This window comes from Thunnus maccoyii, chromosome 6, assembly GCF_910596095.1.
Source record: "Thunnus maccoyii chromosome 6, fThuMac1.1, whole genome shotgun sequence".
In the NCBI taxonomy this organism is placed as follows: Eukaryota; Metazoa; Chordata; class Actinopteri; order Scombriformes; family Scombridae; genus Thunnus; species Thunnus maccoyii.
In genome coordinates, this window is record NC_056538.1 from 11,624,194 (window position 1) to 11,637,543 (window position 13,350).

Consider the following 13,350-nt stretch of genomic DNA (forward strand, 5'->3'; position numbering starts at 1 on the left):
GCAGTCAAAGATTACAGGAAACCAATAGAGATTTTCTACATGCATAGTTTTAATGTGCAGACTTGGAAGCTATGAATCCCTTAAGCTGCATTTCTTCCAGTTGATCTACACAATTTAAAAGCAATTATAGCTGTTCTAAGCACTTTAGAAAAGTAATTAAAGTTCTTTATTTTCCTCTAACTTGAGCTTTGTTTATTGTTATATTTGTATTACCATCCATACATTCATCCATTTTTCAAACAGGGTCACAGAGATCTGGAGCCTATGGGTTCATCATAGAGAGGCCATACACATAACTAATAGACACATAAACATATTCTTCAGGTAATTTAAAGTTTCCAGTTCACCCACCTGGATGTCTTTGGAACTGTGGGAGAAAACACATTCAGACACAAGGAGAACTTGTTATCTCCACAAAGTAGTGGGTGGATTCAAACCCACTCATGCTTTATTGATTATTATGTTGCCAGGAAAGATGCCTAAGGACTTCCTTTTCCTTAATTTCACCGTAAAAATATATTTTCTCCTCAGTCAGAGTAGAATAGCCTGTAGCTGAATGAGGCTGGGGCACCAGGTTTGTATGAGACCGAATATGTGCTGTTAGTCTCCTGGGCTGCTGCGCGGCAGCTGAGCTGAGCTATAGAACCACTGACAAACTGACAATAGCATCCACACAAACATGCTTGCCCACACACACACACACACACACACACACACACATACATAACATCCTGACAGGCAGCTTACACTTCTCAGCAAAACCCTTCAAAGGAAATTAATGAATAGTCTGGAGTGCACCAGAGAGCTCTCACCACCTCCTATCCTTCTTTAAAGCTTATACACTTCCTTTGTGTGTGACTGACACGATCTGTAGCCTGCGGCAAATAATGCTACACTGTGGCCCGTGGAGAATCTGAAGACCGTCCCCATTTTCCTACTCAACTGAGCCTTCAGAATACCTGTCAAAGGCTGACAAAACAGTCTGATTCATAAGTAATTTTAAAGCATCTACTGTACTGTAGGCAGAGCTGCAGAATGGCACCTCACAACTGCAATTTAACATTGTTTTAATGATTGATGTAATGACACTATTATAAAACAAGTTACTCCTATCTTTTCCATTGACCTAAAAACCTCCTCCTACTTATTGTGTATTAGTGTGAAACATAATTGTCTCCTGCAAAACTTTGTTTGAGAATACCATAACGTAGCACTGCCTTTAAACAACACAAGAGGAATCCTTGTTGTTGTTTTCCTCTTGTGTTGTTTAGGGGGAAGAAAAGATGTTTTATTCTTGCAAATTGTCAATTTATTTGTCTTTTTTGCATCATTGCTAGTTTATGTTATTCAAGTATTGTGATACTATTCTTGTCTGAAACTTTTTAAAATGGCGTTTGACTATATATTAAGTTCACAAACAATCAGCGTCAGTATCAGATGCTATGGATACTCCTGTTCCTCGGCATCTGCACAACTCTGTGGCAGTCTGTTTAATCCAAACTCACTTCCGTCAGCACTGAGAGTAGCAAAGGTGATCCTCTTTTCTGCAGAGCCAGCGCTGTTGGTGACCTTCATCTGCAGTTCGTACCAGGTCGCCTCCTGCAAGTCGTACAGGATGTAGCTCTTGGTCAGCGATGTGCGCTGGGCTGTGGTCCAGGTGGCTGACTCCACGGCTCGGTACTCCAGAATGAAGGAGGTGATAGGACAGCCGCCGTTGTTCCAGCCAACCAGGTTGAGTCTGGCCCTGGTGGAGTTGATGCTGGTGAAGAGTTCATGTTCTTTGGCAAATTGGGGTTCTGAAGAGAAGATAAAAGGGTTAACAGATTATGGACATGATCAACATGTTACAGTGCAAGTCAACCAACATGATTACGTTTACAGGGGAATACAAGTAAAATTAATTGAAGATTCTGTAAGTAGATTTTATATCCAAAATTTGACACTATTCAGTGGGTTTTAGAGGAGTTTTGAGTTATGAGTTTTTAGGATCAATGGAAATAAAATCTTATCATGTCATCATCTTGCAATGGCTGAGAAAAGACACTACTCCCTTACCTATATATTCATTTATTAGAGAAAACAATGCAGTATACAGTAGGTATGGGAACACAAATCCCAAAAGAAGTTGCATTAAATCATCTCAGACAATGTGATTAGTTGATATCAAAGCACTGTATTTTACATTTTCACAATCTTGAGACCAAAAACTCACAATATATCAGAGAAAACTAATCCAGTTCCCCACCTTTCCCATGGGTCTTCGCTTCAATTATCTCACTGATGCGCCCTGGACCCACTGCATTCTGGGCTGTCAGGGTGAATTTGTACCAGGTGCCGCACTTTAGGTTCTCCAGACGGTAGGAGCGCTCACTGGGGCTGATGGGAAAACTGCCCCACTGCTCACTGTTGTCCTCTGAGTACTGCAGGATGTAACCTGTAGAGGAAAATGTCTACAATTAGAATGAAACATGATAATATTTAGCATGAACTGAAGTGTTGGATGTGTGAAAAGTGTTTGATGGGGGCCCTACATAGAAAATTAGGGGATCACCACCATCATTTTGAGTGATCCTCAATATCTGTATTTAATTTAATGGCAATCCACTATACAGAAAAGTGTTAGGATAACAGACTGAAAACAGGCTCACTGACCAACCAGCATCGCCAGCCCTAGAGCACGCCACAAGCAAGGCTAAAAATAGACAATTGTAAGCTTAGGTGTGTGTGTTTCGGTGATGGATGATGCTGTGAGCGGGGAGGCAAAACAAATATCACAGAGAAGGTATCATGGACAGCTTTTACAGCGACTACAACTCTGAAGACAGCAGCGCCCTGATTAGGAGCAATGATAAATTACCACATATAGTCTTACTGTGATTGCGCTTTCTTTAAGATGGAGCGCTTTAATCTCTCACTTAAACAGACCTAATCTTCTCTGCTGCTTTTTAATCTATCTTTGAGGGCTCAAGTATTCAGCCCCACCACCAGATAATGAGAAACAAGAACAGGGATGTTAGGACAGAGTGAAGGAGGAGGTGATATTGGTTATCACAGGCAGCTGAAGGGAGGTGATTGTTTCTGCATGAAGGATAATGTATGTAGTTGAAGCATATTTGTGTTTGTTTACATCAAATTCTGCTGTAACGAAACTGTCCACTGTGTTGTTTCAGATGTATTTGTTGTGTATCTATGTGCCAGTGTGTCGCCTCTCACCTCTGATGGAGCTCCCTCCGTTGTCTCCAGGTATCCATGACAACGTGATTGATGTGGTGGTAGTCTTAGTAACTGTGAGGCGTGGCTGGTCAGGAGGGACTGTGGATTATGAGGATAAACAAAAAGTTCATTGCACTGTTAGTATTCACATTAAATTGCCTCACGTTGTCTTATCCAATCAGTTCCCATTCTTTAAAAGCAACATGATGCTCCCTGTTGAGTTGCTGTGACCACACTTCTAGCCCATGCTGTTGGGGATATTTTGTTCTCTATCTTTTTGTCTTTTTACTTGAACTTTTTGCAGCTACAGGAACAGTAAGAAATAAACTTGTGCTTACAGGTCTGATAGGATAAGAAATGCACAAAAAAGCGTATTCAGCATCTGGTGATGAAATACATCAACAGTACATGTTATATAACCTAAGGGCTGTTCCAATTCCAAGCTGTGTTCATTGTTATAAAAAATGTTGTCACCAAGCACAACATTATGGCTCTTTTATGTGAGTTTAATAGTTATTCCACAACAATGGAGTTCTGTGGCATAGAGGCAGAAACTACATCAAGTTTTGGCTTTTTATAAAATGCCTGGAAGCAGGATAAATTGTTGGTTTTGGTCTCTTCAGGGATATTATTCTTGATAAGACAAAACAATGCCAGCCTTTCTTCTTTAACTCTCTACAATGTTGTTACCATGGAGGAGCTTTTCCTAAATTAAAAGATTTCATGTTCTGTATCGCTTTATTAAAACATTGTGATCAGTGAGGTAGTTAAACTACTACAATCACTACTTGCCTTGGACCTGCAGATTGAGTGTGATCTCATCTGACCCCCAGTTGTTGCTGGCCACACAGCTGTAGTTCCCAGAATCCTCTGCTTTCACTGTGCGGATGATGAAGCTGCCGTTGCTATGGACACTACGACGGCCATCCACCAGGACAGGGGTAGGAGTCCCATTGGTGCTGGAGAAAGACAGAAACAAAGTTAGGAATATTATTACTATATGGATAATGATGAAAATTTTGATAATATTTGATAATATTATAATAATACATAATACATTATTGTTTGTGTGTAACTTACTTTCCCTTGAGCCACTTGATGGTGGGAGGAGGGTCTCCAACAGCCTTGCATGGTAAAACAATGTCTTTCATCCAGGGGGTGGTCACTGTCCCATTGAAGGTCAAAATTCTGGCTGGAGCTGAAAGCAACACAAACACACAACCTGATGCATGTAGCAACTAACACACAAGTTTTTAAATCCATTAAAATGCTGCAAATCTTTAAAGCACCAATGATTGAGGCAAATCCTTGTTGTCAGTCATCACTAGCTAAAAACATGCCAGTGAATTTATCATATTTTCAAGCAAGCAAATTGTGGAAAAATGATCAAATAGTATGAATCTAAACAATATTCCAGGAGATTGTTAAGTATTTTAAGTTAATATGGTTTACCTTTGGCCAGAGGCTCCACTGTGATCTTCTCGCTGTTGTTGCCATGACCAGCAGCAGTCACCGCCACCACCCAGATACTGTACTGTCTGTTCCGAGCCAAATTTGGGATCCTGTAGAAATACGCATCTGGAGACGCCTCAAATTCGCTCATCACCTGCAAACCGGAGAGAGGGAAAGGTTTCATGTATCATTGGGAAGCAGCAGCGTTCAGAATGCAGAAGCGTAGCTCAGAGCGTTATGTAGCAGCACGGGTACCATAGTCAATATTAATCATAATTAAGTGGAAGTGTACCATGATTTATTATCATTCAAGATCACTATTCCTGTCTGTAAAGACTGGGTAGGACAGTGGAGCAAAACCAATGAAAATCTTGTGGTATACAAATACTATTACCATCGGATGCAGGTTAGAGCAGAAGACGATGTATTTCCTGATGATGCCGTTGAGTTTGAGTGGAGGCAGCCAGGAGACAAACACCACAGAGCTGCTGGAAGCTGCAGCCTTCACTCCTGCTGGAGGACCAGGAACTAGGGAAGAAAAGAACAGAGTAAGAGTATGCATGAATATGTACAGTAGTTTAAGTGAGTATTGCTATATATCCTATTGAATAAGCAGTATATGCATTAAAGTATGTGATGGAGGTTCAACTGACCAAAACTCCAGTTTGTTTTATAATCTTGAAACAGGTCATGATGAATATGGGTTGTAAGTGTTCTTATCCACCACTACAAAGCACCATAATCCTTGACTTGTGTGTGCTGTTATTGTGCAAAAATGTCTTTCAGTATCAAGTAAATTGTTCTGATACATAACTGGTAATGTCAGTGGATTTTCAGTATTTGACATAAAAAACTGAACAAAAATTCCAGGTATCATTGAATTGGTCAGAACATATGATATTCAAATAACTACAATCATCACTGTATGTTTACATTTTAATACATTTTCATTGTCTACCTACTGTATCCCTGCATGACTTAAAGTAAGAACTTGAATTGGTTGAATTTGTTTCAGAACCTGAAAACACTGAAAGCAGAAGAAAACAAATGTTTCTACAGATAATTTCTCTATTTTCTAAGATTTAAGATGAACATAAACATGAATGTGTTGTCTCTTTCATATCCAGTACTGTGGCATACCATCCTCTTTAGTGCGCACGTAGATCTGTTCACTGCGGACACCATCTCCAGCGTTGGTGAAGGCTAAGACCTGGATGCTGTAGTTAGTGTACTTCTCCAAACCATCCAGCTCCAGAGACGGCTGACTGGTGGTCACGTTCCTGATTTCTCCCAGTTCTGACACAGGAGAAGGAGATAAAATAATAAGCCTGGGCATCAAAAATGGTTCACAAATACTATTTTCCTCTGATAATATGGGTTAGACATTTGGTCCAGTGTAATCGAGGAGTCAACTTTAAATGTTCTTGTGGACTTTAAGCACTTCACTGCATAATGAAGAGTTTCAATTTAACAGCCATAAAGGGATTTTAATTTTCATTTGCTCTAACAGTTCACAACGCCTCTCCTCTCCTCTCCTCTGCTCTCCTCTGCTCTCCTCTCCTTTTCTCCTCTTGTCCTGTCACTCAGGCAGTGGGCCTCAGTGAGTTATTGCATTGTGAATTATTGATGGAGACTGGCCAGACTGCAGGTTGGATCACTGCTATTCAGCGCAATATACAATCAAGGGAAAAACACAAGAACCACAACTATTCCCTCTGTGCACTGCAGAGTTTGTATGCCCATTGCTGATCAGCATTACAAAAAACATTCATCTCATACTGTTATGTGGCACAAATTGTTTGAAAAATTTGATATTGTTCATCAAGTGTGTAAATCATCTGATATATACAAGAGAGATAACACTACCTGTAGTGCAAATGCTACTACTAGTGCAAATAAGTTGTTGAAAAATGTGCAAAAATGCTAACAGATAACACATAAACCTCAAATAATCAGATATAAAGTAGATGGAGAGCCACATTTGTCCTTTACTGAGGTAATTATCATTTATTATCTATCTGAAAATAACTGCTTTTATCTCAAAATTTCGCAAAACATGGTATGAAATTTTAGAAAACACAACATCACACACGGTTTGAATTATTCAAGTTACACCATGTCTGCAACACACAACAGTATATTACAGTATGATAATGCCACAGCTTCCCCTAGTGGATGAACCGTGACAACAAGCAACAGCAATGCTGAAGACAGCATTAATGTTCGATCAGATGAATAGAATATAGACTTGATTGGCAAGTGAACTTTATTGATCTATAAATTATATCAGTGTTTGTGTGTATGCATGTTAATACCTCCATCAGGCAGGTTGGCCCAGTAGATGACTCTGTAGCCCTGCAGGTTTCCATTAAGGGCCTCTCTGGGCAGCGGCATCCAGGAGAGAGAGATGACCTCTGGAGACTTGGCCACAGCCAGGACATTTTCAGGAGGCCGAGACGGCACTAACATTGACAAGAGAAGAAAAAATATCGGTGAGGAGGCTTAATGGACACTTCAAAAGTGGTAATAGGATCAGTGTGGTAATCTGGAAGTAGCCTCATGTAAGCAATACATTCATTACCCAAAATGAGAGTCAGTGAAAAGGAGTGTTTAAAATAGATTAAAATGTTGTAGTTCTTCAATATCTCAAAAGTAATGTGATTGTAACATATATAACACAGATATCACTAATTTCTTTCATGCATAAACCAGAGTGCTTAGAGTTAACTTAACCAGTCTATTTCATTTAACTATTCAAGAATAATATTAACAAGTTATTCATGTATATATCAAACTGTATGTTATTGAAGATTAATACTGTATTTTTATTCCTTCAGTTTTCTTTAGCTCACACACACACACACCCACATTTACCCCAAAACATCCAAACCAATACCTTGTGCTCATCTATGACCTGTATTTACTCAACGAGTGATCATTAAAGTTAATTTGGATTGAACTCTCTGTGCCCCACTCTGTGATCAAAGTCCCTGTCCTTAAAGGAGCTATCAAGCCAAGATACCATCTCTATCACATAATTACCATTGCATCCTCATTTTTTTTTTTTTTTTTAAATTCTGTATGAAAATGTAGATATAAAAAGATAGATTTTTTTATTGTTGTAAAAGAAAAGTGTGAAATGATTTTATTACAGCCAGTAAAACACATACTAACAGTGCTTAGTGAGCCTGTTTGAAACTTTAAGTTGAAGAAATAATAATAATTAAATCAATTAATTTATTCCCACCCTCAAGTTGAATTGTTTCATTGAAAATTGTTAGGGTTCTCAAAAAAATTAAGGAACTGTTTATATTTTATAAAACCCAAGTACACATCCCACTCCATCACAGCCATGAACTGAACCGTGTCTGATGTTGTTCAAAAATTGTCCAGTAGATGGTAGTCTTTTACAAAAAATCAGTTTGAGCTTATTTGAGACTCATTGCATCTTAATGACTTGGTGTAAAATTGGAGGAATCTGGTTCAAAACTCATTAATCCAGTTCAAGATAAAAACTAAAACCGCAACTAATGCACATAATAAAAATAACAGGATATAATTACTTAAAGTGATGTCCTAATTAACCAAATAATAGTTTATTAAATATTAATAATAAATTCCTAAGCAGTGACACATAGACTCCAACCTTGGACATATAACACATATATAACACTTCATATAACCTACATCCCCTGCTTACCATCCTCCAGGGTTTTGGTGACCACCTGCTGTGAGGATGGCCCAGTCCCTGCCCTGTTAGCAGCCTGCACCACCACGCTGTACTGAGTGAACTTCTTCAGATTGTCCAGCAAGATGCTCTCTGTGGTGTCTCCTGTGGTGTCCACACTGATGATGGTGAACTGGTGGCTCCCACCAGGACTGTACTCCCTGTAGCCCACCTGGTAGCCGCGAATCACACCGTTCTGCAGGTGCTTCTGGGGAGGCTGCAAGACGAGGATTAATAGAGGAATAACAGTCATAAACAGCTTTTACAGCAAATAGGACAATAATTTTGGATGATTCTGCAAGGTTATGCCCCTGAACTTTATCCGTTACATATGAACTACCATTACTCTACTATACTTACTATATCTTCTGTCAATTTCATACATGTATAAACAATCATGACCAAATTATCATCACCATAGTACCAGGTTGTAAAATAAACCTGGAATTGAAGTTGTACACTGCCTAAGGCCTAAAATCATTGTTTCTCTTTCTAATGCTACCTATTGTCTTTAACCATGTAGTTTAGGCCACTGGTTCGCAACCTATGGGTCCTGACCCCCACTAGGGGTCACTAAAGCTTCACAGGGGGTTGAGAGGCCTTCTTGATTTTAAGGGGTGTAAGAAAACTTTTTTTAATATACAGTATATTTCTGCATTTCATTAATTTCTGTGAAGAAAACAAGTAAATGTAATTGTTCATTTTAATGTTTAGATTGTTATTCAAGATATAAATGATCCACTCTCTGCTAAATAGCCTCATTGTGCATTAGAAAAGTACAAAGTTAAAACAACCAAAGCGCTAACAGAACAATGGCCAAGCATCAGGGAGAAGAAAACACAGAATGAAAGAAGCCTATTAAGTATTTATGTTAGATAAAAAAAAATAAAAAATATATAATACAGACAGAGAATTGTATAGAAAGTTCTCAAAAATATAAAGAAAACTCATCTCTGATGCAATATTCACAGAAAATAACCTGCTCGGTATTCATCCAAATTGCAAGTTTTACACAAACTTCCTGCAGTTATTGTGTTCACTATTTGGGTTAATTGTACAGTTTATCAGTTGTTCTGTGCTGTTATTGTTATGCATTGAATATAATATAAGAATATCCATAAAATATCTTATTTCATCAGGAGTCATCAGTTTACTCAGTGATAGAATGGAGATCCATTAAGGAAGAAGGTTGGGAACTCCTGGTTTAGGCTATTTTAATATATATATATCTTTCTATTTATTTAGATGCCTATATCTATTTATTTATTATTAAGTGATTGCTAGTGTTTCTGGAGTCCAAAGTAAATAACAAAAATAAAAACAAACAGCAAAATAATGGTAAAAATGAAAAGCAGCCCAGACACTGTTTTACAACTTTTTACATATTGTCATATGTTACCATTTGATGTTTAATTCATACAGTAATGACTGACAAGATGTACATTATAGTACATATTCTACATGCTGGTATGTATTTCAGTCGGCTCATAGTAAGACACATAAAATTTGACTGCACCTTCCAGGAAACTTTAATACTCTGAGGGGAGGTGGGCTCCAGAGTGACATCTTGTGGAGGGCCGTCAGGAGCTGTAAATGAAACACATCACTCAACATTACTGCACTCTCGTATTTAAATGGGAGAGATGATCCGCCATCAAGAACAATTTACTTCACCCTTTTACTTCACCCTACTTCATCCCTTTCAATTACACTAGATGGTGCTGTTGAGTTGAGAATATATTCTATTCATGCTCTTGCTCATTCATGCACCTTGCAGCTTAATAATCATTAAAAAAAACTTGTAACATCATCAACTTTAACCTCTGGAAATAATGTGAGAAATGATACATGTTTTATTTAATTTGAAGTTCATGACTTTATTTTTTGCAATGAATCCAGTAATATGTGCCGTTTTAATGTGCTGTCATGCCTGTGGGGGGACCATTACAAGCAATAGAAGATAAGTGAACACTGATTGAGCTGACTAAAAGCAACAGTGAACTGATCTGTTTCCCCAGATATAAAAGATGATAGCCTCCATTTAAAACAACCATAAAATAAATGTTCTAGGTGACTCAACAGGTTTGAGGGCCAGGAGGAAATGGACACTTTATCTGAATAGGTCTCTTTCCAAACTAGCATTTTGGCAGCACGTTAGTCATCTAAGGACCAAAGTTAAAGTATTAAAATAAATTATAGCGACAGTGTAAAGTTAATAATATCCAAATGGACACGTTTGAAGAGTGTGAATTGGTGATAGTGTAGTTTAATATTATTTCAGCTGTACCCTAGACTGATAACTTACTCCTTACTGTAAAAGTCCTTGTGAGAAGCTCACTAACCTGCTTCATCCGTGGTGATGGTGAGCTCGTTGCTAGGGTTGCTGTTGCCGATGATGTTCTTGGCAACCATGCGGATGTTGTAAGTGGAAGAAGGGTGGAGGTCAATGATAGTTGCCTGGTTGAGCTGGGGTGACACATCTTTGGTTACCTGGGCTGATAGCCATGAAGCTAAACGAATACAGGGAGAGAGAAGGTGATGTGTCACTGTTCACACGTGCCATTTTCCACACACGCTTCACTGCAGTTCAGTCACGTCTACCTGATTTGTTCTTGCACTCAATGTCATATCCTGTGATGGGGCTGTTGCCATCGAAACCCATGGTCCAGCGGAGAGCTATGGTCCGATCTTTGACCTCCCGGATCTCCACCTCTGGAGGGTCAGGGGGCTCTGGGGAAAAGTGTGAACACAACAGTGTGTGAGACATAGAGACAGAGATAGTGAGAGAGAGAGAAAACTCTGGAGTCTTGAAATAAAACTGGATGGCAGACAGACAAGATAGATGTATCAGTTTTACTCGATTGATTTCCTCGTGAAAGATTAGGGGGAGCTGCAAAGAGCAGGAGTCACACCGTGCAGCAATTAAATTAATACATGAACGAATTAAGTAATAAATGACTGAAAACTTTACTACCCCTGAGGGAATTTTGTCTTCTTCCAAACAAACCAACTGAAAAAAAAGCTCCTACTGTGAGCAGAGCTGAGTCTGAGGCGAGGGGGAGCTTACCTTGCACTGTCAGCTGAATGATGCCTCGGTCTTCACCGAAGGAGTTGATGGCATGACAGGAGAAGAACCCAGAGTCCTCACGAACAGTAGGCATAATCTACAGAGAGACACAGATCATTCAAGGCATTCAGGTGGGTGGAGACTCGGACTATCCTTTAACAATCTAAAATTATGTTTTGTCCCATTTGATTTTTCAAAATGGAGGATGGGCAGTGTACTCACCTTCAATATTTGTATCCTTTACTTATAATTAAAGAAGAGAAGGAGACAAACTTCTGGTAGGATTTCATCCTAAACCATGTGGGATACTTAACTACTCAATTATCTCAAGTCACATACAACACAGTGTTCCCCGTAGTTTTACAGTATTGCAATACACATGTTCTCGTTCATACTGTGTTTTAATAACCATCAAATTGAACTAGAAGGTAGCTCTTTAATATTTCATACTCTACTTGTAGATTTTAAGATTATGTGAATGTATTCCAGCCTGAATTCTCTCTGCCATGCCTCCCTCTCTGCTTTCCATCTGTCTGAAAAGATAAAAATGACTGAAAGCTGGTTCGCTCCCCAAAAATTAGATCTGAAAAATGTGTGAAAACTGAATTCATGGCACCCACCACCAGTGTGGAGATGACTTCGTCAGCCACCTCCTTGACGGTGACCACGTATCGGCTGGTCTCGGGGTTGATGATGCGTTCTTCTTTCTCCCAGCGCACCATAATGGGCTTCTCCCCATGAGCTATGCAGCTCATCCTCTTCTCCTCGCCCTGCGTGGCCAGCGTGGTGTTGGGGTAGGAGGTGATCATGGCTGGGACTGGATGAAGGTGACAGAAAAGGCAGTGGAGGGGAGCAGGGAGAATGAGGATGGGGAGGAAGGAGATGAAGAAAGGAGAATAGTCATTGATATATATCAGTTAAAATATCTAGATTTTGGCCATTTCATGCTGTTGTTGAAGACGTCATTAGAGTCATATCAAAATCACCTTTCTCAACAGAGTACGTACTTCCTTCCCCCAAGGACCATTTTGGAAATAATTGCTTTCATAGTGCCATGTGTTCATCAAAAGAAAAAGAGAAGAAAGAATCTCATTCTGCAAAAAGGCACATATGCATTCTCTAACTCTACTGTATTTCTTGTCTAGAAGGCTTCCTTTTCTCTTTTTCTTTGACAATTATGACAACCATTTAAACACACAAGGGACCATCATGAAGTCATGTTTGAGTCTACCTGTCTCCAGTAATACTTGGAGATTGAAAGCTCCTCAGGTAAGAATGCGCCTGCTTTGATAACGACAGCGAACGGTAACATGCCGCTTTCAGGGGATGAGGCGGAGGAACGGAGAAGAAAGAGGTGACTCCTGACTGAACTCCCATCGGTCTAAGCATGGAGCCGGTCTGGCTCTACGCCGTAACTGCACGCCAGCCTCATTAGCAACACATCTAGCCTGTGTGTGTGTGTGTTGTGAATGTCTCTCACCCAGACTACTCACAGTCTGTACTCACACTATTCTCATACTCACACTTTCTTTCATTCTGTCTTTTTCTCCCTACTTGCATGAGGCTGTCTCCCGATTATAACCCTCACAGAGACTTTCAGGTGCTATTCACAGTATAATGATCTCTAAAGTGTGAAGCTCCTGAATTGGATTACACCATATTAGTTCTGAAGCTCTGAGCAGAGAGAATGAATATGCTAATCTTTATCAGTGTGGACATTATGGACGTCACCCTAATTATTATTATAGACATCACAATGCAGGTAAAATAATTTAAACTATTTGATAACATTGCTGCCAGCGGCTTGATGGCTTATGAGAATCTCTTTAAAAGGAATCAAGCACAGGAATCCATTCAAAGCTACACGCAAAAAAGGAAATGACTGGAAACC

General features: G+C 39.4%; 1 protein-coding gene across 5 annotated transcripts in view; it reads right to left on the reverse strand.

The window, feature by feature from the left end:
• dscamb (Down syndrome cell adhesion molecule b) overlaps positions 1-13,350 on the reverse strand; it is a 105,206-nt gene that overhangs the window by 12,424 nt on the left and 79,432 nt on the right. For 4 of the 5 annotated variants that reach the window (XM_042414626.1, XM_042414627.1, XM_042414625.1 and 1 more), the window contains exons 10-24: positions 12,080-12,276; positions 11,460-11,556; positions 10,994-11,122; positions 10,735-10,902; positions 9,909-9,979; positions 8,366-8,609; positions 6,981-7,127; positions 5,806-5,961; positions 5,060-5,193; positions 4,666-4,819; positions 4,294-4,411; positions 4,006-4,172; positions 3,214-3,312; positions 2,246-2,434; positions 1,506-1,796 (exon numbers count right to left, since the gene is read on the reverse strand). In XM_042414626.1, the coding sequence (XP_042270560.1) occupies positions 1,506-1,796; positions 2,246-2,434; positions 3,214-3,312; positions 4,006-4,172; positions 4,294-4,411; positions 4,666-4,819; positions 5,060-5,193; positions 5,806-5,961; positions 6,981-7,127; positions 8,366-8,609; positions 9,909-9,979; positions 10,735-10,902; positions 10,994-11,122; positions 11,460-11,556; positions 12,080-12,276 (2,361 nt within the window). Of the gene's footprint in view, positions 1-1,505; positions 1,797-2,245; positions 2,435-3,213; positions 3,313-4,005; positions 4,173-4,293; positions 4,412-4,665; positions 4,820-5,053; positions 5,194-5,805; positions 5,962-6,980; positions 7,128-8,365; positions 8,610-9,908; positions 9,980-10,734; positions 10,903-10,993; positions 11,123-11,459; positions 11,557-12,079; positions 12,277-13,350 lie in introns of all 5 variants that reach the window. The other variant, XM_042414624.1, reaches the window with a different exon arrangement.